Genomic DNA, 21,500 nt, shown 5'->3' with positions numbered 1-21,500 from the left:
TTTGCTTAAAAATCACCTAGTTTTTATACATAACGAAAATTTTTATTGGAAATCTCTTTTTAGAGTCATCGTACGCCTTACGGTCATTCTTATATTAAAAGGTATTAATGTTTTGTTGAGAATTGAGTATACGTTGAATTGGAAGAAATGAAGAATATGCACTTCACATAGGATTTGATTTGTAGATGTATAGATAAAGAAAATAACTTTTTAATGTAATTGATTATTAATTTGAAAGTATTTGTCTGTTTTATATCGTAGATTCTCATAGTTTTATCACTGTTGCATCATTAAATACTATCTTCGCCGATTAGAGGAGAGGTGAGGGGTGGACTTGACGTATGTAGAAGAAAAGGCAGGGCTCCAATGGAAAGATGGAGCGTTGAGAAGACACACTGAAGAGGTAGGTCCCAGCAGAGCCCAGTTGGACCCGCAAGACTCACCTTAAACAGGGACGTCTGCGCAGAGACCAACTGGATCCGCAGGACCAACCATGCTCAGAGAAGTGACGTCCTTACGCGCAGTATGCAAGCTGGTCCCGCAGGAAATGCCTCCCATGGTGAAGGACTCCGCCTGTTCCCGCAGCCTCGGATACAAGCCATGAGGGAAGGCCACCCGCGCAGCATGGCTACACGCACTAGGCACTTAACTCTCCCCAGTGTCACCTGAAGGAATGAGCAAAGGCGGGAGGGGGAAAACTCCCGCCTAAATGAGCCAGTCCGTATGATGGAGGATCTTTTGTGTGATACCTGACGAGGTACAGACAAAAGATCTGACCAAGAATGCGACAGCTCGCTGACAGCAGCATGGCAGACAGCACGCCACAGCACTGTGACCAATAGCCGCCGCCTACCCACCAACTCCTGCCATACCACGTGCCTAGCCTGTTGTTGGCAGAAGAGGAAGAGTGCACGACACGCCTGCTCTGTGTCAGCCGCTACCTATCCACCACTCACAGGCAGGGCACGTGCATAGGTTACAGTTGGTAGCGTGTTGGGCCGGCTAAACCCCTTGGAAACCTACCTTCGGCTATAAATACCCCAAATGGTATGACCATCTCATCTTATCATATTATCATCATATATACCTGATATCTGCTCTAGCAATCTCTTAATATACTTTTATATTTAAAGAGCAATCTAGTCTGATTCTCACGCCGGAGGGTGGTCACAAGGAGGAACCCCCCCTTCTCAGTGACGAGCTCACGGTGTCTGTTTTGCAGGTTATCAGAAGAACCATCTTCCAAGGGTCTAACCCCTCGTGGGAAACATCTATCTAACCCCCAGGTTACCAGTAATCTGCCCGGGGTCTGGTTGGTGTTTCTTCATTGGCGCCATCCGTGGGACAAGGTTGAACTTCATTTTTCTCCAGTTTTTTCAAACTTCTAGAAAGATGGTTAAAGAAACTCCGGTAACCACAACCCCAGCTACTGGAGGGAATACCGGCAACACAGTTTTTACAAACACTACCCCGGTTACCCAAGCCGGGGCAAGTGAAGTAAATTTTACGAACACTACCCCAGTTACCCAAGCTGGGGCAAATGCAGTAAATAATCGCCCACTGGGATTCACCGATACCCAGTTTAAAAAACGAACAAGACTCTCCCGCCAAACTCTCGATGAAGTTAAGGCATGGGCGGAGGCACGACAAAAGGAATTCCAAGCTGAGTTGGACGAACGCTTGCGTTCCGTCCAACAGGCCGACGAATTCGAAGAATACTTGGACAATGACTCGGAGGAATCCGACTCCGACGCGAACCCTCGCCATAGGGCAAAAGGGAAGCGTAAGGAAACGGACTCCCAACCGAGAAGGCATTTTGGACAAACCTTCAAACCAATAAGCACAGGTGGAAGTTCACGAGACTTCTCCAAAACGTACAGACCGAACGTTGCAAATGCGGGAACATCCAAATTTGCAAGGGACATTGCGGAAGCAATTGCCCCAAAAAGTGCCAAACAAATGCCCAACATAGGCACTTATGATGGTATGTCCGACCCAGACGACCATTTGAACAGGTTCATAGCAGGGGCAACCGTCAGCAACTGGACGGAACCCACGTGGTGTTACATGTTTCAAATGACGCTGGTGGGGGCTGCTAGGGTTTGGTTTGATCGTTTACCGGTTAACCACATTTACGACTGGGCAGACTTCCAGCAGAAGTTTAGCCAACACTTCAGCCAGCAGCGAAAGTATACCGAGGAGCAATGGACAATCCTCAAATGCATACGGGAAGAAGATGAATCTCTGCCAAACTTCATCACTCGCTTCAACTCAAAGAAGTTAAGTTTGGGCAATATCAGCGAGGATCTTGTTCGCGCAGCCTTCATCCAGGGCGCGCAGGACCCAGAGCTTATCCGCACCCTAACGGGTAAAGATGGAATGCCATCCACATGGGATGGCATCATGACAGCAGCTAAACGCTATGCGGAAACGGAGAAGCAACTGGGTAGAGACCTTCCGCAGAGCACAAACCTTTACACCCAGAGGACGAGAGAGGACAACGTCCTCACCGCCCGATTGAACAAAAAACGGAAGCAAGGCATTTGGCAGTCAAGGGTAAACTTTGACACCTCATCCGGCTTACAGCACCGATTGGGTGAAAGGGATAATGTAAAGCTGCACCGGAACTCCAGATGGACGCCACTTACCAAAAGCGTCACTGACATATTTGCTACTGAAGAGCTCCCATGGCCAAAGCCTCCAGTAATCCGACATCGTCACGATGCTGATCGGAGCAAGTACTGTGACTATCACAGAACAAAAGGCCACAACACTGAAGAATGCATAGACGTAAAAGACATGGTCGAAACATTCGTCAGAGATGGGACGCTCGCACACCTCGTGGCGAAATAAAAGCTAAGCAGGCAGGCAGGTGCGTGTGGAACCATGGCTGGGGTAAACATGAATAAAAAATCAGCTTCAATATGGAGACTACATGCTGCGTAAAGAACGAGATCCCGAAACAGGTGCGTGTCGGCTCGATGGCACTCCTGTCCCAACATGGAAGGGAGTTCAATTACGCAGTTTGCATGTAATCAATTCCAATTTGTACAAAAAAGGCCAAGAGCCACTTCTAATGGAAATGATTCTCTTTCAAACGTCGAAGCTGATGATTTACATTTATACTTTTGTACACTCTAATATGCCGGTTTTCACCGCATAATTACAAAAAACGTCATTGCATGGGAAGGCGGTCCTACCCGCACGAACCCAAAAAGCATGATAAACCTTCACGCAGGTCAGTTGGAAGGGGAAAAAAGTTACCATATGAAAGTGCTGGTCTATCCGCATGAATCATTCGAGGGAACTGCACCAACCTATCAACAACCGCGCGTGGGACAGTTCAAAATTCTTAAGAGGAAAAGGTAAACCTATACGCAGGTCAGATATGGGTAAAGTTATGCCATCCTACTAAGTGCAAGTGACGGGTCTACCCGCACAATCACGAAAGAGGAAGCAAAACTTCACACCTATTATCAGCCGCGTTCAAAGGTTAACTTATCCTCAGCAGGCAAACCTTCACGCAGGTCAGTTGAATGAGTTCAATTATTCCATTAAATGAAAGTGCCGGTCTATCCGCACGAATCATGAAAGGAAGATGAACACTAACCTATCAACAACCGCGCGTCGAACGGTTAAAACAATCCAACACTGGTGACGGCATTCACATTACGTGAAGTCGTTGCGTGGGAAGGCGGTCTTACCCGCACAAACCCAATAACGTGGCAAACTGTAACATCCCGAAATTTCAAAGGTAATATTAATTATATTACTTATTAATAGATGGGAAGTTTACTCGGGTTATCAGGAAATAAATAAAAGAATAGGAGTTGGTATGGGTCGGGCTAGTGTCGGGTAATGGAAGTGGGTTATGGACTTGGGTTAATTGAGATAGGTTAAATGAGAATGGGATTTCAGGGATATAAATACCCCCAAAATCCCAAAATATCTCATTTCTCACCAAACTCCCTAACACACACTCCTTACACCCTCAAAACACACACATTCTAACCGATCTAGATTCGAAGCCGAGACCCGAGATTTGTTGATAGATCTGAGTTGGTAAGGTAAGAACTAATCTAACAAAGCTATTATTACTGAAAATGGTTAGGATTGGATGGGTTAACCGGACCCGAAACCCAACTGCCCAAATCGGACCCCTAAAACGTCGATTTTAGGCCGATTTGATGGTTGGGGTTTGTAGGCGCCGATCATACGGTTCCGTGGGTACCAAAATCGAGTTATTTGGCTAAGAAACGAAGGAGTTATGGGCAAACAGATCTGCAGCGCGACAACTTCGCCTGCAAGATTAAGTTCGCCTGATGAACTTCGCCTTCAAGCGTAACTTCGCCTTCAAGCGTAACTTCGCCTTCAAGCGTAACTTCGCCTAAGGATAACTTCGCCTACGGCCAAGTTCGCCTAAGGATAACTTCGCCTGAAGCCAAGTTCGCCTAAGGATAACTTCGCCTGAAGCCAAGTTCGCCTAAGGTTTAACTTCGCCTGAAGCCAAGTTCGCCTAAGGTTTAACTTCGCCTGAAGCCAAGTTCGCCTAAGGTTTAACTTCGCCTGAAGCCAAGTTCGCCTAAGGTTTAACTTCGCCTGAAGCCAAGTTCGCCTAAGGTTTAACTTCGCCTGAAGCCAAGTTCGCCTAAGGTTTAACTTCGCCTGAAGTGAGGTTCGTTTAGAAAATAAATTAAAAACCTAATGGAAAATGTGTTAAGGCAGTTATCGAAAATAAAATTTTTCCAAGCTGACCTGGCAGCTTAACCCCAGCCAGGGGCTCTGCCCCTTGGACCCCGCTAGGGGCTGCCGCCCCTAGAACCCCGCTACCAGGGGCGCTGCCCCCGGACCCCCGTTCATTGTGGGTCATATAAAGATAGAAACGCAACATAAGTAGTAGTAGCTAATTGATACGTGTAAATATTATACAGTTAGCCGTGCACAGCTCAAGAGGGGAATAACTATTAACGGAGAGCGTAACAGTATTCAGGTGAGTTTCTAGCCCCATTTATGTGTTATGTTTTCGGGGCTGTGTGCATACTCGATGTGTTGTTAATACATTTATCCTAAGTGATAAGTGTATGCCATATGTGATATATGTGATGGATATGAATGGTTGCTTGTCGGTACGCGAACGATCTTCGGATATTGCGCGTACTGTCAGGTCAAAAATAAAGGTACGAATATTATACATCGAAGATGTATGAACATTACAAATGAATACTTGTCGGGGCGTGAACGATCTTCGGATATTGCACGTATCGACAAGAGGTATGGTTGTTAAATGAATGATGTAAAGAACGCCTAGGGTGTTCTTATGCTATGATGTAATTATTGTATATGTGAAGTAGGTGTATACAGGTACACGAATGGTATGTGAGTTCTACGTTCGACATAGTAAGTTAGGATGGCAAATCCCTCTAGCTTTTGTCGGACATAGACTCGGCTGGTGATGACGTAGTTAAGGACTGCGGGCCTTATACGTAAAGTAGATGATAGATGTAAACGTAGTTAAGGACTGCGGGCCTTATACGTAAAGTAGATGATAGATGTAAACGTAGATAGGGACGGTGGGCCTTATACGTGTTACAGATAATAGACGACAACGTAGTTAAGGACTGCGGACCTTATACGTATTATAGATAGGCATCAGCATAGGAAAGGACTGTGGACCTTATACGTGCTGTAGTTGTATTGTGGTAACATAGGGGAGGACTGCGGACCTCGTACGTGCTATGGTTTAGGTTGCAACATAGGGGAGGACTGTGGACCTTGTACGTGTTGTGGATGTAGGATGGTATAGGGAAGGACTGCGGACCTTGCACGTACCATAAAGGGTGAACATAGGTAAGGACTGCGGACCTTTTTACGTGTTCACGACCTTGAGTACAGGTATAGACGGCGGACTATGAACGTACTCTCGGTAGACTGAGGTTAGTGGTTATAAATATGCATGTATGTATGGTAGTAAGTATGTATGTAGAACAGAAGGGTAACTAGTGAAGTATGGATATGTATCTACGGATATGTATGTATGTGTATGTATTGTATGGCGTTCGATTAACTAGAACTCACTCAGCGTAGCTGACTTTTAGTATGCACGCAGGTGAGCTGATTACAGAGTTAGCATGAGGATGACACACGGCATGGATTGAACGGCTGGCATCTGAAGAAAGAAGTAAAGATGTTTTAAATATAAAGTTTTGTGTTATGGTATCAAAGAAAAGGTTTAACGTTTTGTAACAAATGATTGATGTTTTATATTCCGCGAAAAGTTTTAATAAACTCTGATTTGAAGAACTGTGTTTATGAGTAAATCCGACGCTAAAGTAGGGTTACCGGTGACGGGGCCTTACACAAACCTTCACGCAGGTCAGTTGAAGGAGAAGAGTTCAATTATTCCATTAAATGAAAGTGCCGGTCTATCCGCACGAATCATGAAAGGAAGATGAACACTAACCTATCGACAACCGCGCGTCGAACGGTTCAAAACAAAATTCTTAAAAAGGTAAGAAAAACCTACACGCAGGTCAGGTATGGGTAAAGTTTTGCCATCCTACCAAGTGCAAGTGACGGTTCTACCCGCGCTATCACAAAAGAGGAAGCAAAACTTCACACCTATTATCAACCACGTTCAAAGGTTAACTTATCCTCAAAAAGTAAGAAAAACCTACACGCAGGTTAGATAAAAGTTAAAGTTTAGCCATCCTACCAAGTGCAAGTGACGGTTCTACCCGCACAATCACGAAGGAGGAAGCGAAACTTTAACCCACTATCAACCACGTTCAAAGGTTCTTATTCTAAACACTTGGAAAATTGCTATTTTAAACTAAGTATGCAAGTCATAAGTTTATAAAGCAAAGAATCCAATGAAAGGAATAACAATCGTATATTTCAATGATATATTACAACAGTGGCCGGGTAACTACCCGCCTAAAAGAAATCTATACAAAGCTAAGTCTATCCTAGCAGTGGGAAGGGATCTTCAGGATCAGGCTTCAGGGCCACCTCCGCTTGGACCAGCACCGTCAGAGAGCGGCTGCCCAAGGAAAGCCTTAAGGATGTTTAGCCCATCATCAGCAGCAGCAGCTTCATTCACCTTCTCCACCACTGGATGCGGGAAGGCAGCGTACTGGTTCACAGCTTGGTCATAAGCAGCTTCAGTATTAACATTGAATAAAGGGAAGTTGGAGGGCGGAAAGCCTCTCTCAGCAAACCCAAGACCAAGCAGGAAGCCAGTCTTCTCCCCATCCTCATGAGAAGCGTTGAGGGCTGCACTCATCGCATCGTCATAAGAGGTCTCTGAAAGGACCCGACGCACAACCTACAAAAGAATACAAGTTAGAACATTTTCTAATTACGAGCGGAAAAGCGTAAAGAAAAAGATAAAGATACCTGAGGCAACGCTTCTCGAAGCAGCCATTGGAGGGTAGCTTGACTTTCTTTGTAAGCACGTTCGGCTCCGCTTTTATCAAGGTTGGCAAGTTGAACTTCCTTGGCGGCAGCCTCTTCGACGCTTTTGAGTTTCCTTTCAGTGCGGTCAAGCACCCCCCTCTGGTCAAGGATCTCCTGCAGCTTCTTGGCATCTTCCATTGCCAAGGCGTCATGAGCATGCTGAAGAGCCTTTAATTTGCATTTAAGCTGCTCATTCTCTTCGCGAAGCGGCTCAGCAACAGCTTCAGCCTTGGCAGCCCTCTCAGTTGAGTTTCGCGCAGTCTCCTTAGCCAGCCGAAGCTGTTCATTCACAGCTTGGGCAGCCTTGGAGCGGGCCTCGAGTCGCGCCTGGACCTCAACCTCGAGGGCCTTGAATGCTCTCTCCTTCTCGGCTGCGGCAGCGGCCAACTGCCGGTTCTCCTCCCGAAGAGCCCGCGCTTCAGATACATCTTTGGCGCGAGCTGCTTTTAACTTGTCGTTTTCACGACAAAGCAGCTCGACGCGGGGCTGCGTCCGGGCCTGGAGAACCCGAAGCTCATTGGTTAGCCTACCCTCTTGGTAGCTAGCCATGGCTTCCCCCAACGCACCATGAGGAGCAGCGTGGCGAGCCCAGTCCACGCACTCCACAGGGGTACGAAGGGTTGTTCCTCGGCGTATGTTCCATCTTGGAACATACACTTCATTGGAATCCGACACTGCAAAAGAAACAAAGGCAGTTAGGAAAAGATGATAAAAATATACAAAGGAAAAAGAACCCTACGTACCTGTAGGGTCAATAACAGGCCGATAGCCGCCAAACCCATCACCTGAACCTAAAGGAAATCCATCCAACAGGTCAGGTAGACGGGAAGGTGGCATAGATCGGCGGGAAGCCCGGCGCGTACCTGATGGTCCGGCCATCGGTGCCGGTGGCGCAGGTATAGTGGCAGCCGCTGTGGTAGCCATTGTTGGCGCCACCTCCTCAGCAACAGTAACCGCCGGCTCCGTGAAAGATGCTGTAAAGATTGCACTCACGGCCGGCGGAGACAACTTCTCAGCTGGAACAGCCTCAGGAAGGCTGGAACCAGCGGAAGCAGGCACGGACGCCTGGGTCGACGCCTCGGGAAGGCTGACCGAGCCTTCCCTCATTGGCGGGGGAATACTTGCTCCAACTCCACCCTGGAATGCGTCAACATCCACACCTGCACAAGCAAAAGTGTTAGAAAAATTTATTTGAAACAACAAATCTAGACAAGAATTATGGGGGTACTTACGGGGTTTCTTGAGCTTGAACGTACGGACGAGCGGGGGCGAACCCGATGGAGCCGGCCTCTTGACACCGGTAACCGTCGTCGTCGCTGCCTCCCCGGAGGTAACAGCTACAGCCTCCGGAGCGGTGGTCTCCTCACCACCGGGCCCCCCCGCCACCTCTGCACTATCTGACTCCGAGTCAGATAGGACTACCGGGTCGGCCGTAGAGGCCACCTTCTCCTTGCCTTTCCCGACGGCAGCCTTTTTCTTCCGCACCAGTGGAGGACCTTCTGCGGATTCCTCAGAAGAAGAAATGTCAACTCCAGCAGCAGGCACAGCATTGAGAGGTTCAGGGTAGAAGATAGGCTTACCTGGCCGTCGGTGGCTCAGGATCTCTTGGCCGGGCGGGTAAACCTCCACGAACCGACCCGCGGTCTGCTCTAAGATGGGCAACTCGTTCTCGTCCAGAGCACGAGTACCCATCCGCGCGGGACCATCTTCCTCCCGCGGGTTCAGGAGCGACTGAAGATCGTTCCCCTCTGAAATCAACAAGAAAGTTAGAAAAAATCGAAGTCAGCAAAATGAAACAAGACGTACCATAAGGGACAGAGTTCGAACCATATTCAAGAACGATCGGAACCTTATCCGCATTCGCCGCCTTCCACACCCGGCTCATCCCCAGCATCACCATCGCCGACTCCGGAAAACGGAAAACCGGGGACTGGACCCGGGATATCTTCGAGAACCATTCCGCCTCCTCGTAGTTGAGGGCGGGAAGGTTCGGAAGCGCCTGGCCATTCTTGAACTTCATGGCGATGGGGATGGCGCGAGCGGATATGAAGAAGAACTCTCTTCTCCATGAGCGAAGACTCCGCTTGGTGGTACAAATCTTTAAACCCTTGATACGGGTTGTAAGAGTATACCACCCCTGGATGCACCTCCAAGTGTAGAAGGTCATCAGACGGTCAACGAGGGGCTCAAGGCCCAGTATCCGGCACACCCACTCAAAGTGCCGGACCTTGGCAATGGCCATGGGGTGCACCTCTGTCAGGTGCACACCGTGCCTCTCCAGGACACGGTACACAAACTTTGTCAACGGAAACCTAAGGTTTCCGTAGACAAAGAATGCAGCATAAACCCCGATCTTGCCACTAGGGGCATCGTACACAGTATGGTGGGGTTCAGGAAACTCAGGCTCGAGAGACTCGAGCATGAACTTCCTGACGATATACTGGTACAGATCGACAGGAAGAGAGCACTGGCATTCGCCAGCAGTCTTCTGGTCATCAGCATCATGAGAAGGCATGGTGGAAGAAAGATGAAAAGAGATTTCAGGGTAATGCTTTACTGAACAGAAAAATTCGCCGGAAATTACTTGAGAAGAAGATATGAAAGTGAAAAGTGTGAATTGCAAATAACCCTCTCCCCCTTTATATACTAATCGCAATTAATGCGGTGAATTTAATGCGAAGGAGAGAAGAAATCGAAGGTGCAATGAAACTATGACACGTGGCAAAAAGCAGACTGGCAACAGCTGTTGACAGGACGTGTGCCAGTAATTTCGCGGCCACGCGCCCGAAAAATCGCGCCCACGCGCTTGAAAAAGCGTCTGGAATGACCATATAATGTCACGTCACCATAACTTCCTGCACGTCCTGACACAGTCAGAAGAAACCGTCGCGCGACGTTTCAGAGGTTTGGACTGTTCCTATCTTTCCACCAACCTTTCGAATTTCAAAATTCAAAATTTAAAAAGAAGCGGGAAAATACCCCCAAACCTTGGCGAACAAGTAACCATAAGACGGATGCGGGTACAGTGTTAAGGCAAAACCCTTCACATACCTAGCACCCGCAGAGAATTGAAGCCAAGAAAACCATGGCGAACAAGTAACCATAAGACGGATGCGGGTACAGTGTTAAGGCAAAACCCTTCACATACCTAGCACCCGCAGAGAATTGAAGCCAAGAAAACCATGGCGAACAAGTAACCATAAGACGGATGCGGGTACAGTGTAAAGGCAAAACCCTTCACATACCTAGCACCCGCAGGGAATTGAAGCCAAGAAAACCTTGGCGAACAAGTAACCATAAGACGGATGCGGGTACAGTGTTATGGCAAAACCCTTCACATACCTAGCACCCGCAGGGAATTGAAGCCAAGTACCTCGGCAACCAAGTAACTATAAGACAGGTGCGGGTACAGTGTAAAGGCAAAACCCTTCACATACCTAGCACCCGCAGGGAATTGACGCCAGGAATACCTTGGAAGTAAAGTAACCGTAAGACGAGCGCAGGTACAGTGTTAAGGCAAAACCCTTCACATACCTAGCGCTCCGCTGGGAATTGAAACCAAGAAGGATCTTCTGGGCAATGCTTGCGGAAAAGGAAATAACATCCCCGCATAGCGGGAACGTCGAGAACTACGTTGTTTGAAGCTCCAGGATGGAATTGGTGGTTTTAACATAATTGATCACTATGTTCAAAACTACCAAAACCTCATGGAGAATCCACACAACTGGGACTCAATGCTCCTGACTTGCGAGGAGGTTACAGACCTACCCGCATCATACCCAAAGACCAAGCAGGAAACTCGGGCATTTCTGCAAGTGACAAGGACTTCCCATGGAAAACCTTACAAAACCCTTTTCAAAACCCTTTTAAGTCCAAAAGTTCACCTCACTTTATTAAACACGCATGAGAAGAACATTGGACTGGGGGGACTTGAAGAGGTAGGTCCCAGCAGAGCCCAGTTGGACCCGCAAGACTCACCTTAAACAGGGACGTCTGCGCAGAGACCAACTGGATCCGCAGGACCAACCATGCTCAGAGAAGTGACGTCCTTACGCGCAGTATGCAAGCTGGTCCCGCAGGAAATGCCTCCCATGGTGAAGGACTCCGCCTGTTCCCGCAGCCTCGGATACAAGCCATGAGGGAAGGCCACCCGCGCAGCATGGCTACACGCACTAGGCACTTAACTCTCCCCAGTGTCACCTGAAGGAATGAGCAAAGGCGGGAGGGGGAAAACTCCCGCCTAAATGAGCCAGTCCGTATGATGGAGGATCTTTTGTGTGATACCTGACGAGGTACAGACAAAAGATCTGACCAAGAATGCGACAGCTCGCTGACAGCAGCATGGCAGACAGCACGCCACAGCACTGTGACCAATAGCCGCCGCCTACCCACCAACTCCTGCCATACCACGTGCCTAGCCTGTTGTTGGCAGAAGAGGAAGAGTGCACGACACGCCTGCTCTGTGTCAGCCGCTACCTATCCACCACTCACAGGCAGGGCACGTGCATAGGTTACAGTTGGTAGCGTGTTGGGCCGGCTAAACCCCTTGGAAACCTACCTTCGGCTATAAATACCCCAAATGGTATGACCATCTCATCTTATCATATTATCATCATATATACCTGATATCTGCTCTAGCAATCTCTTAATATACTTTTATATTTAAAGAGCAATCTAGTCTGATTCTCACGCCGGAGGGTGGTCACAAGGAGGAACCCCCCCTTCTCAGTGACGAGCTCACGGTGTCTGTTTTGCAGGTTATCAGAAGAACCATCTTCCAAGGGTCTAACCCCTCGTGGGAAACATCTATCTAACCCCCAGGTTACCAGTAATCTGCCCGGGGTCTGGTTGGTGTTTCTTCACACACTAAGAGTCAGACAACAAGTAATTTTGTGGTTGCAGGAGATGACTATGATATGTGCTCTTAAATATAGATCTTGTATTACATGTATTCTTGTTTGCTCGTATATGTATCTCATTATGTTAGTTAATATTGAACTTTAATATATTTTGAATAGAACTTAGGCAGTCGATCCACAAGATGTTTGTGACATATGTCGTGAGCCTTTTGTGATTTCTTGATCTTTTGTTTGTAGTTGATTTAGTGAATGGAAGACAAGTTTTATAAACATATATCTTGAATGGGCTACAATATTAAAATTTAAAAGTTTCACATATCCACAAACACAAGATGCATGCATTAAAGTTCGTCATGAATATGCAAGAAAGGATGTTGAGAGAGAGCCTTCAGTGTCCTCCAAGCTCAATGGGGAAATTATATGAGATCTAAACGTGAAGCCTAAAGCAATAAGTGATGTAATGTATACATGTATTGTGCTCCACAATACAATTGTACAAGACATGTCAAAAGACATGCCATGACTAAGTGGTCAAATAATGAGGATAGTGAACCTGGATCGAAAGCATATTTTGAACATGGAGCGACAACAAATTTTGAAAGTTGCGTGGCTAGGTTCCAAATTTTACATAAAGTGAAACATAGTATTCATTTTGAGCCGATTTAATGGAACATATATGGTATTTTCAAGAGTAGTCATATATATCTTTAATTTTAAGTTTAAGTATATTTTTTAAATGCAGAATGCATTTTTTTCAATTTAGCATATAGTTTTTATATATATTCTACTATTTTTAATAATATGAATGTAAAAAAAATGGTTTGTTATAAAAAAATAATAATTTAATTGAAGTAACAAACTAATTATGTATAAGTAAAATCATATATGAAAAAAAAATTGGATATAAACTAGTGTTTTTAAAAGACGATTGGAAATATAATTTGACAGCTGGCGTATCACATTTACAGACGGTTTGAAACTTTATAGAATAATGTTTCAGTAAATTTGACTTTATTTAGAATTTAGTTATTTTTAGCGTAGATTTATTGAGAATTTGGAAATGCATAATGATGTAGGAAGTCATCTATGTATTTTTTTCTTTAAGCATGATGAATCATCATGATCTATGATTAGCAGTATTTTGATCCTTTGATCATCAAATTCATAAGAAAATAATTTGCAATGTTGTGAGCAACATATACAAAAGTGAAAAGTTAGTCTTAAAAACGTTATAAATAAAAGTAATAAAGAATAATCTTCACAAAAAAGAAAAAATTTAATCAATTAAAACGTTAATTTATAGATGTTAAAGATTAAAATGATGAGTGGATGTTATAAATATTATTAATCATAACATAAACTATATTTCTTATTTTTATTTATCCATAAATAATAATGAAAATTGCAAGAGATGTTTATACGCTCAATTTTCATTTCACAAGTATAAGTATAAGACTTGTATGATATTAGATAACACATGACACGATTATCCGAAACATGCATACATGTTAACCTAAACCATGCAAACATTTTCTTTGTCTTTGTAAACTCCTAATTTCACCGACTTTACTATTTATGTATTTCTAATTCGTTGGGTAATAAACTTACACAAAACTAAAAGTAGTAACAAAGTACCACGGAATCACAATGAGTGATTTTAACAAACTAACGAGCATATCTGACAGCAACAAATAACGAGTAACCAAGTATCCCACAAATATTAAACCGTGTATAGCCAGCCTATAGCACACGGTTTCACGAACAAATACAAGACTAAAATTACCCAAACATGTCCTGTTTATTTGCACCATATATTTATTTAAACACTTGTTGCAAAGCATCAAATAAGATTTGACTAGATGGAATAGAGGGGTAGAATAGTAGTCTGGACTCTGGCTACATAATGACAAACGGGTTAAACGAAGCCAACCACGTGAGTGTGCACAAGCCAATATGTCACTAGTATAGGCACACAGTGTGCCGCACACTGCACGTCTTAAGTTGGTTGGTGGTTTTCTTTTTATCACATACACCTTTTAACAAAGTTTACTTATCCAATAGCTTTCTAATATTTGAATTTCCATAGAACTAAAGAGTCTTATTTTTCTTTGAATCACTAGGTTATTAAGCTATGTACTTTTCTAAAAAAAATGTTATTAAGCTAGATGTATTAGTCCTTGAACAATGTGGTGTAGTGATAGGAACATAGGTTTTTTAATAAAGACTTAAGTTCGATTCTCACAGACAACACTTGGGGAGGGTATTTGTGGCTCAATGAAGAAAGACCGGGATCTTTGTGATATCTGGTTCGATTCGGGTTTTACCACCAGTGGGCCTTCGAGGGGGCGGGTTTTTCCCCAAACCTGGAGATAACTTGGAGACGCTTAAGGGCTCTGTACAGCTGAGTTGGGCCAGCTGGCGGTGACATTTTGCCATTGTGTCACCCCGTACCTAGTCAAATCTCTGTTTGTTGATCGTTCAGAAAAATTAAATTTTGTACTATGTTATAATTCATACTCACGGGTTAAATAATGAAAGAAATGTTCAATTTATAAAAATGTTTTACGAGCACAACTTAGTTATATATAAATTAAAAAAAACGGTTTATATTATAGAAATCATTATTATTCATTACGATAAAGAGACGGAAAACAATAAAATATTAAAAAAAATTAAAGAAATATAGTTAATAGGTGAGATAGACGGGGTAAAATAGCGAGGATGCAAAAGAGATTGATACGTGACAAAAATGTTTACCTTTTATTTTATCTATACTATATATAATACACCAAATAAAGGCAAATTAAGACACTTGATTTTAAGGGATTTACAATTGCTAATGCATAAGGTACATGTATTAGTAAGTGTAAACTTGTCATTTAAACACAATTCATTCAACTTACAAGTTTGGTCCATCATCTTTAACCATATTATGTTTTTAATTTAAACTTTAAACTAACTTCCCACCCATGATTTTTAAACGACTATAACTTTTTCATACGTTAATATTTTTATAAAAAAATTACATCATAAAAACGAGCATTTTATTCTCTTTAATTTGAATAGGATATCGTTATAATTTTTTTCAATTTAAATAAATTAATATGCTACGTATGGGTGTTTAGTGCCGGTTTTGATGATTTTAAGTTAAACTTGTGAGCCCAACCGTTAATACTGATTTTTTGTCGTCCAAAACCAAACTCAACCATTGAAGGTTGAAACCGAATCGTTACTAACGGCTTGGTTCCAGTTTGGTTTCACAGTTTAACTATATCTAATATATATAACTAAACATATCTAATAATTAATAATAAAAACGATTAAAATGCATTTAACATTTACAATCTGGTCTGGTGCCATATGGTCGGTTGCCATTATAAACCGCGAATCAATTGTTCACTACGTTTTGAAATATTTGAAACCGACCAACTAACCGAATGTAAAAAGAAAAAGAAAAAAGAAGCCAAACCAATGACCGGTTTAAAGGATTTCAAGGTTTTAACCGAACCATAAACACTCATATTTGTTACGTGATTAATAGGGCCAAACACCTGCTGTATTACGCGGGCACCCGTCTAGTTATATAGTATAGATAAGATATAGGGCAATCAGAATTGTATCAACGCCCGTTAACTAGTATATTACTAATAGTCACATGAACGCATAGGCACACACGTAAGCATATTGGCGTACATATGTTGATAATGTAAACAAGTAATTACATCTATGCTATACATGTGTTATTATTTAACTGGTTTAAAATGCGAAAATCTGTTTCGAACCCCTGACCATCATTTTAAAAGTAAACCACCTTTGCCACCACACCAAATGATGTGGTGTTAAAAAAAACGCGAAAATCAAGGTTGGATTTTAGGGGTGTTACATTCCTGATTCTTTTTTGCGTCGATCGTTGTAATCATCTTTATTAGAGCTTATATTATACATATGATGAAGTTAAATTGTTAGTTGTTTTGTTGAGTATGCTATATCTTACATCCATATGCATGTTCTCTCTTTCACGTATTCGAGCATATGGCTCCGATCTAGTTTCTTCGTCGAATTTCTGCTAGAATTTTCACCGGTTGGCAGATTTTTCTATTTCTGCAGAATTGTTGCAGGAATTCTCAAGGTTATTAATCAAACATAATTCTAAATCTGCTTTAAATAAAAGAATTACAATTTTAGATTCACTTAGAATATTAAATAGAAAGTCTATCAGCCGCTTAAACGAAACAAACAAACACCATACAAGAATTAAATCTGCAATTTTGTTGCATCAAACACTTACGAACTTAACGTCTCTTCCCGCAACAACACTGCTAGCTTTAATCAGATAAAATGGCTGCCAACATTAATTCATAAACTTCAAAACAAAAAATAAAAACTAAAAAAAAATATTGGTTTAATAAACATATGGCAGAATCCTCCATGGGACAGCCTGGCGATACTTGGCCCAAACGTCTTTATATTTCTCTGCACATCGAGCTTCGTCTCTTCTCTCTCGCCAAATCAGCAGAATCAGAAGATATATTGGATAAAAATATGGTACAGGAGAGCTGCAATTATAAAGTCCATATAAACAGATCAGTTACTAGTTGACTTTAAAAGTCAAATATGAACACTTTAAAATGTATCATAACTTAGATTCCTTTGATAGATGAGCATAAAAATCAATTCATTTGCATCATTCGGTTGAATAATTTAGGTAAAATCACAAATTTTGTTCAAAACTTCTGGAAAAAATAGGGATTTTAAAATAAAGATGTAATCAGTTTGACCAAATCGTTTGACTAGTTGCGTTAAACTTGAAACAAATGCAGGTTTTTACCTGATCCCGCATGGTAAACTGAAGGACAGTGCCAGTAACAGATCTCCAAGGTAGTTGCAGTGTCTTGCTATTCCCCTTCACATATGACAAACAAAGAGCATCAGGGCCCGCCACGTCAAGAATTTGAACAAGAAGGTCAAGTGACATGATAGAAACCAATTTTGACAAAATTCAATTTCGGTAATCAACTTTCAACTACTTTCTAGTTTAAAGTGACAAACTTTTCGTTTATTATTATTTTCTGCCCGGTGATGAAATTTATTCGTTACATGTAAGCCTATAAACGAACCGAGCGTTCAGTGAAGAATTCGTGAACCATTCGCAGGAAAGTTCGTTTACTTAATAAACGAACAGGCATGAACAAACCATTTTGTTTATTTAGTTAAAAGAACGAGCATTATCATACGTCTCGTTCATTAATTTATGTTCATAAACGTTGGTTTATATAATCATTTAAATTTTTTTGGCCCGTTATAGCTTAATACAGTTTTAATACCTTTTTAGACCCAACACATTGCTTTTAACTGGTTTTAGCTCAGTTATGTTCATTCATCTATGTTCAGTCACGTTCATTTAATTGTTCATGTTGATCGTATATTCAGCTAAAGTTAAACGAAAAATCATGAACATGCGTTGTTCGTGTTCGTTCAATTCGTTACAAGACTAGTTACATTTCAAAGTTAGTAATTCACCAGTCACCCAAAAAATAAAAAAAGACTGAAAATTTGTTACCTTTAACTGTTTATCTATAGTTGATTTACCCCAAAAACATGTTGGGCCATATTAAGCCCTTAAAGAAAATAAAAACTAAAAAAAATAAAATTAAGTTGAAATTGTTTAGAGAGAACATTACCAATAACCAGAAACCAGTAACTTTCCTCCAATAACCTTTGGCGGTTGACCCCATATAAGTGCTTTGGGGTTCTTCTTAAAATCATGTTTTTGCTTGTTTGCGCCTCTAAATACCAGATACCTATAACGATCGAAATCCAACAAAGCAATTATAAGCATACGAATAAAAAAAGTCAAAGTCAACTTTAGTTTCATAATAGATTTACCCGATCACAAATACAACGCAATTTGCAATGACTGCAGCTGTTGGTAACTCCACTTTGTTACTCAAAAGCCACCAACCCTAATCACAATACAAAATTACACAGTTTGACTTTCAAGGTCAAAGTCAAACCAAATACTTTAAAAACTTTTATAGAAAGTTATGTAACATATTACCTGTATGCTAAATGTGAATGGAATCCACACTAAATCGCCAAATACTAGCATAAAGCCCAGTCTCTCAGCTATTATATCCCATCTAAAAGTATACGTAATTTAACGATTAAAATAATAATCTAGAACTCATGACAGAACACGATTATCAAGCATGCATTTTTAAGAACATCTCTATAATTTGAAAAGTTAAAAACATTTTAACAAATTTTAATCACATATTCAACTTTCATCATGTTTCCTATCTAGAGTCCAGTTTCTGCAACTAGATAAATTTTGTTGATTGAATAAAAATATGTTTTTATTCCATCTTCACACGAAATAAACTTACGTGGATGTCATGTATTCCTCGAAAAAGAAGTAATCCATAATGTAGATCTAACAAGTCAAACAAAAAGGAGTTGTATTAATTTAAAAAGCTATCAAAATAACAATAATAATAATAATAATAACACCTAATTACCACACAAAATAGTTGGTAGAGGATCATAGATTGGCTCAAGTTAGCATCTTGGATAGATTTTGCAAGCACCGAAAGATTAATGAGAAGCCATCCCATCATTCCAGCTCTCACAAAGAAAAATCTATATAAAAGCGTCACAAGAATAATAATAATTATTTAACAGTGTGATTATTATATGTTAAACTTCAGCAATATTATTATAATTAATAAGTCAATCATGAACTAAGTCAAACTAAGAGGAATATTACATACTTGAGGTCAACGCCCAAGAAGTTAGGATTTAGTTGTATTCCAAACCACCTGCTTGCTATTTAATAATTAGTTGACTAATTATCTTAATCTGCTAGAAAGAAAATAATAATAATTTTAACAGAAAAATACATGTCATCAATTATTTTTCCAGTGACGTGGGGCTTCAGAGACGCGCTTCGGTCTTTAGATTTGCAACCAGCCACATAAAGTATCAGTGTGACCTGCCATTTAACAGTTTTCATGACAGATATGTTAACCATTGTATATTAAAAACTATATATGATTGAAAATGAAACTTACAATAACACTGAAAATAAAAGTTGTAGATAAAAGCTCAAGCCCTCGGTCCGATATTGCCTGCAACATTCACACGTTCACATAATAATAAATAAAGGGCAATATAAAGTCTTTCAAAAATAAGTGGTAGTACATACAGTGAGTGATACAAAATCCATCCAAGCTCCAATCACGAGTAAGCCAACCAGCAAAAATAGTGACAGCAATCCTGAAAACATACAGTTTCTTTCTACATTAAAACAACTGAACTTGACATTTGTGTGGGCGTATATGTATATACATATACGCCCGTGTATGTTCTTATACGGGCGTATATGTATGTTCATATACGGCCGTGTAAGTGTGTCTGTGTGTATATATAGTTAGTGTTTGTTTTTAGTTCAGTTGTAATTGTAATTTTGAGATAATAAAATTTCTCTGTTCTCTATATCTTCTTCTTCATACATGATACATGTTTATCGTTCCTTGAACGTTTACAATTTGTTTATATATTAATTAAACCAGATAATCTAACAGTTCTGTATAGGGATGAGACTTTTTCCGAAATACTGGTATTCAGTACCCCCTTTTCTCAAATTCGGTATTTTTGGTATCGGTACGATACTTTTACGGTATTTCAGTATTTGTTACCGGCTGAAAAATGTAGAGTTTTTATTGGGTATTAGGTATCGGTAATTCGGTATGCATACCTTTTTTTTTCTTGTTTTTCTATAGAAATTGATACGGTTGTTTTTAGGACATTTTGTATGTTTTGATTTTGGTATTACGGTTTCTTGATTACGAATTAACATAAAATCAATAGAGATTAGAAAAAAAAATTATAGCGGGTACCGATACCGAACCAATACATTCGGTACCTAGTTTTGTTCAAATTCGGTATCGGTATTTTCTGTATCGATCTCATCCAACCTACTTGAGGGATTATAATATTATTATGTCATTTTCTTAAGAAATCAAATCCACACAAAACTACATTCTCCTTCTAAAGATTAATAATTCAAAGCTCGAAACTTTACCATTACACTGATAACGAAGCCGAGTTCCGTCAGCTAAAACCGCTCCCGGAACAAGCTTTCCAGGTAAAACAGATCCAGCAATCCCCAAATAACTAAAGAATCCAAGTAACAAACAAACCTAACATAATAAACAAAACCCATTAATCTTCAACAAATACATTCAATCCAATGTAATCTAATCTATCAATCCATTGCCCTAAATCAAAACCTAATCAAATTAAACTGAAAACCCACATACAGTTTCATCAATAGGAGCATATTATAGCAAGTAGAAATGAATTGAATCAAATCACTCACGTACAGAGTTCCATGAAGGCATACAGGAAGTGAAGTAGTCCATCTTTAGATGCAGTTTTTCAACTAAACTCCGTCGCTTTCTCTTCAATTTCTACTTGTAAGCAAATTTAGAATACCAGTCCTTGTACTTTAGGTATTTTAAGTTCGGTTGTGTTTGCTGTTTAGTTCGAGCTTTCGGTGAACCGATATTTTAAGTAGTTCATTGAGTTTACGGTTACCGCGATTCTAAAACGTGTTATGTTGAACTAAATTAGAGGTGCACATAAAGGTCGGGTACGAACCTGACCTTGTGTACCAGACCCGGAACTGGTTTCTACCCATACTCGACCCGTGGGTAGGATCAGGTATAGGATTTCTCCCCGGAGTTGTACCCATAACCAAAACCGACCCGGAAATACCCGTTCAAAACCCGACCCTACCCTACCCGAAACCTAAAAAAAAACTTGGAGGAACCGGTCAAATACTCGACTATACTCGGAATACCTGGACCGGTTTGACTTTTGTTGACTATACCCGGATCCGGGTTTAAAAAATACCTGATTTGTGCACGTCTAAATTAAATGGGTCAACGCGACACGTCACGTACAACATGACTAGTGAATGTTAACATGAACATGTGTAGTAAGCGGGTTACATGACATGGCAAGTTTAACATGATTTATATTTAACTAGTAGTTCAATATTAATATTACTGATATATTTAACATTATTATGTATAAGTAGTTCAGTTATACATATGACACCACATGGTTAACAGTGTTATTGAAATGTCCCATAAACACTTTCAAAAAATAACTAAAATGCTT

The 21,500-nt window shown here is 41.3% G+C and overlaps 1 protein-coding gene across 1 annotated transcript; it reads right to left on the bottom strand.

The window, feature by feature from the left end:
* Positions 1 to 16,603: 16,603 nt before the first annotated feature.
* Positions 16,604 to 20,767, bottom strand: LOC143605611 (delta(14)-sterol reductase-like). Its single transcript, XM_077081664.1, has 13 exons — positions 20,699 to 20,767; positions 20,398 to 20,515; positions 19,519 to 19,589; positions 19,385 to 19,441; positions 19,214 to 19,305; positions 19,085 to 19,132; positions 18,833 to 18,953; positions 18,701 to 18,747; positions 18,373 to 18,454; positions 18,201 to 18,277; positions 17,996 to 18,115; positions 17,143 to 17,217; positions 16,604 to 16,870 (listed from the first exon to the last, which is right to left on the bottom strand). The coding sequence occupies exons 1-13, from the start codon at positions 20,735 to 20,737 to the stop codon at positions 16,717 to 16,719; spliced, it is 1,101 nt and encodes a 366-aa protein (XP_076937779.1). The 5' UTR covers positions 20,738 to 20,767; the 3' UTR covers positions 16,604 to 16,716.
* Between the last annotated feature and the right edge of the window lie 733 nt (positions 20,768 to 21,500).

Source organism: Bidens hawaiensis, unplaced genomic scaffold (assembly GCF_021521415.1).
Source record: "Bidens hawaiensis isolate Kalapana, Puna unplaced genomic scaffold, B.hawaiensis_p1.1 tig00002123_1, whole genome shotgun sequence".
NCBI classification, from domain to species: domain Eukaryota; kingdom Viridiplantae; phylum Streptophyta; class Magnoliopsida; order Asterales; family Asteraceae; genus Bidens; species Bidens hawaiensis.
The sequence above is the reverse complement of the archived record's forward strand: the minus strand, read 5'-3'. Positions and strand labels throughout refer to the sequence as shown.

What these genes read in the sequence shown, in the direction of transcription:
- LOC143605611 (XM_077081664.1), bottom strand. Translation starts at nt 20,737, where the DNA reads ATGGACTACTTCACTTCCTGTATGCCTTCATGGAACTCT. An exon ending in TGGATTTTGTATCACTCACT is followed by an intron (nt 19,442 to 19,518) that starts GTATGTACTACC and finishes TGAATGTTGCAG; the next exon opens with GCAATATCGGACCGAGGGCT. An exon ending in TGCGTTGTATTTGTGATCGG is followed by an intron (nt 18,116 to 18,200) that starts GTAAATCTATTA and finishes CGATCGTTATAG; the next exon opens with GTATCTGGTATTTAGAGGCG.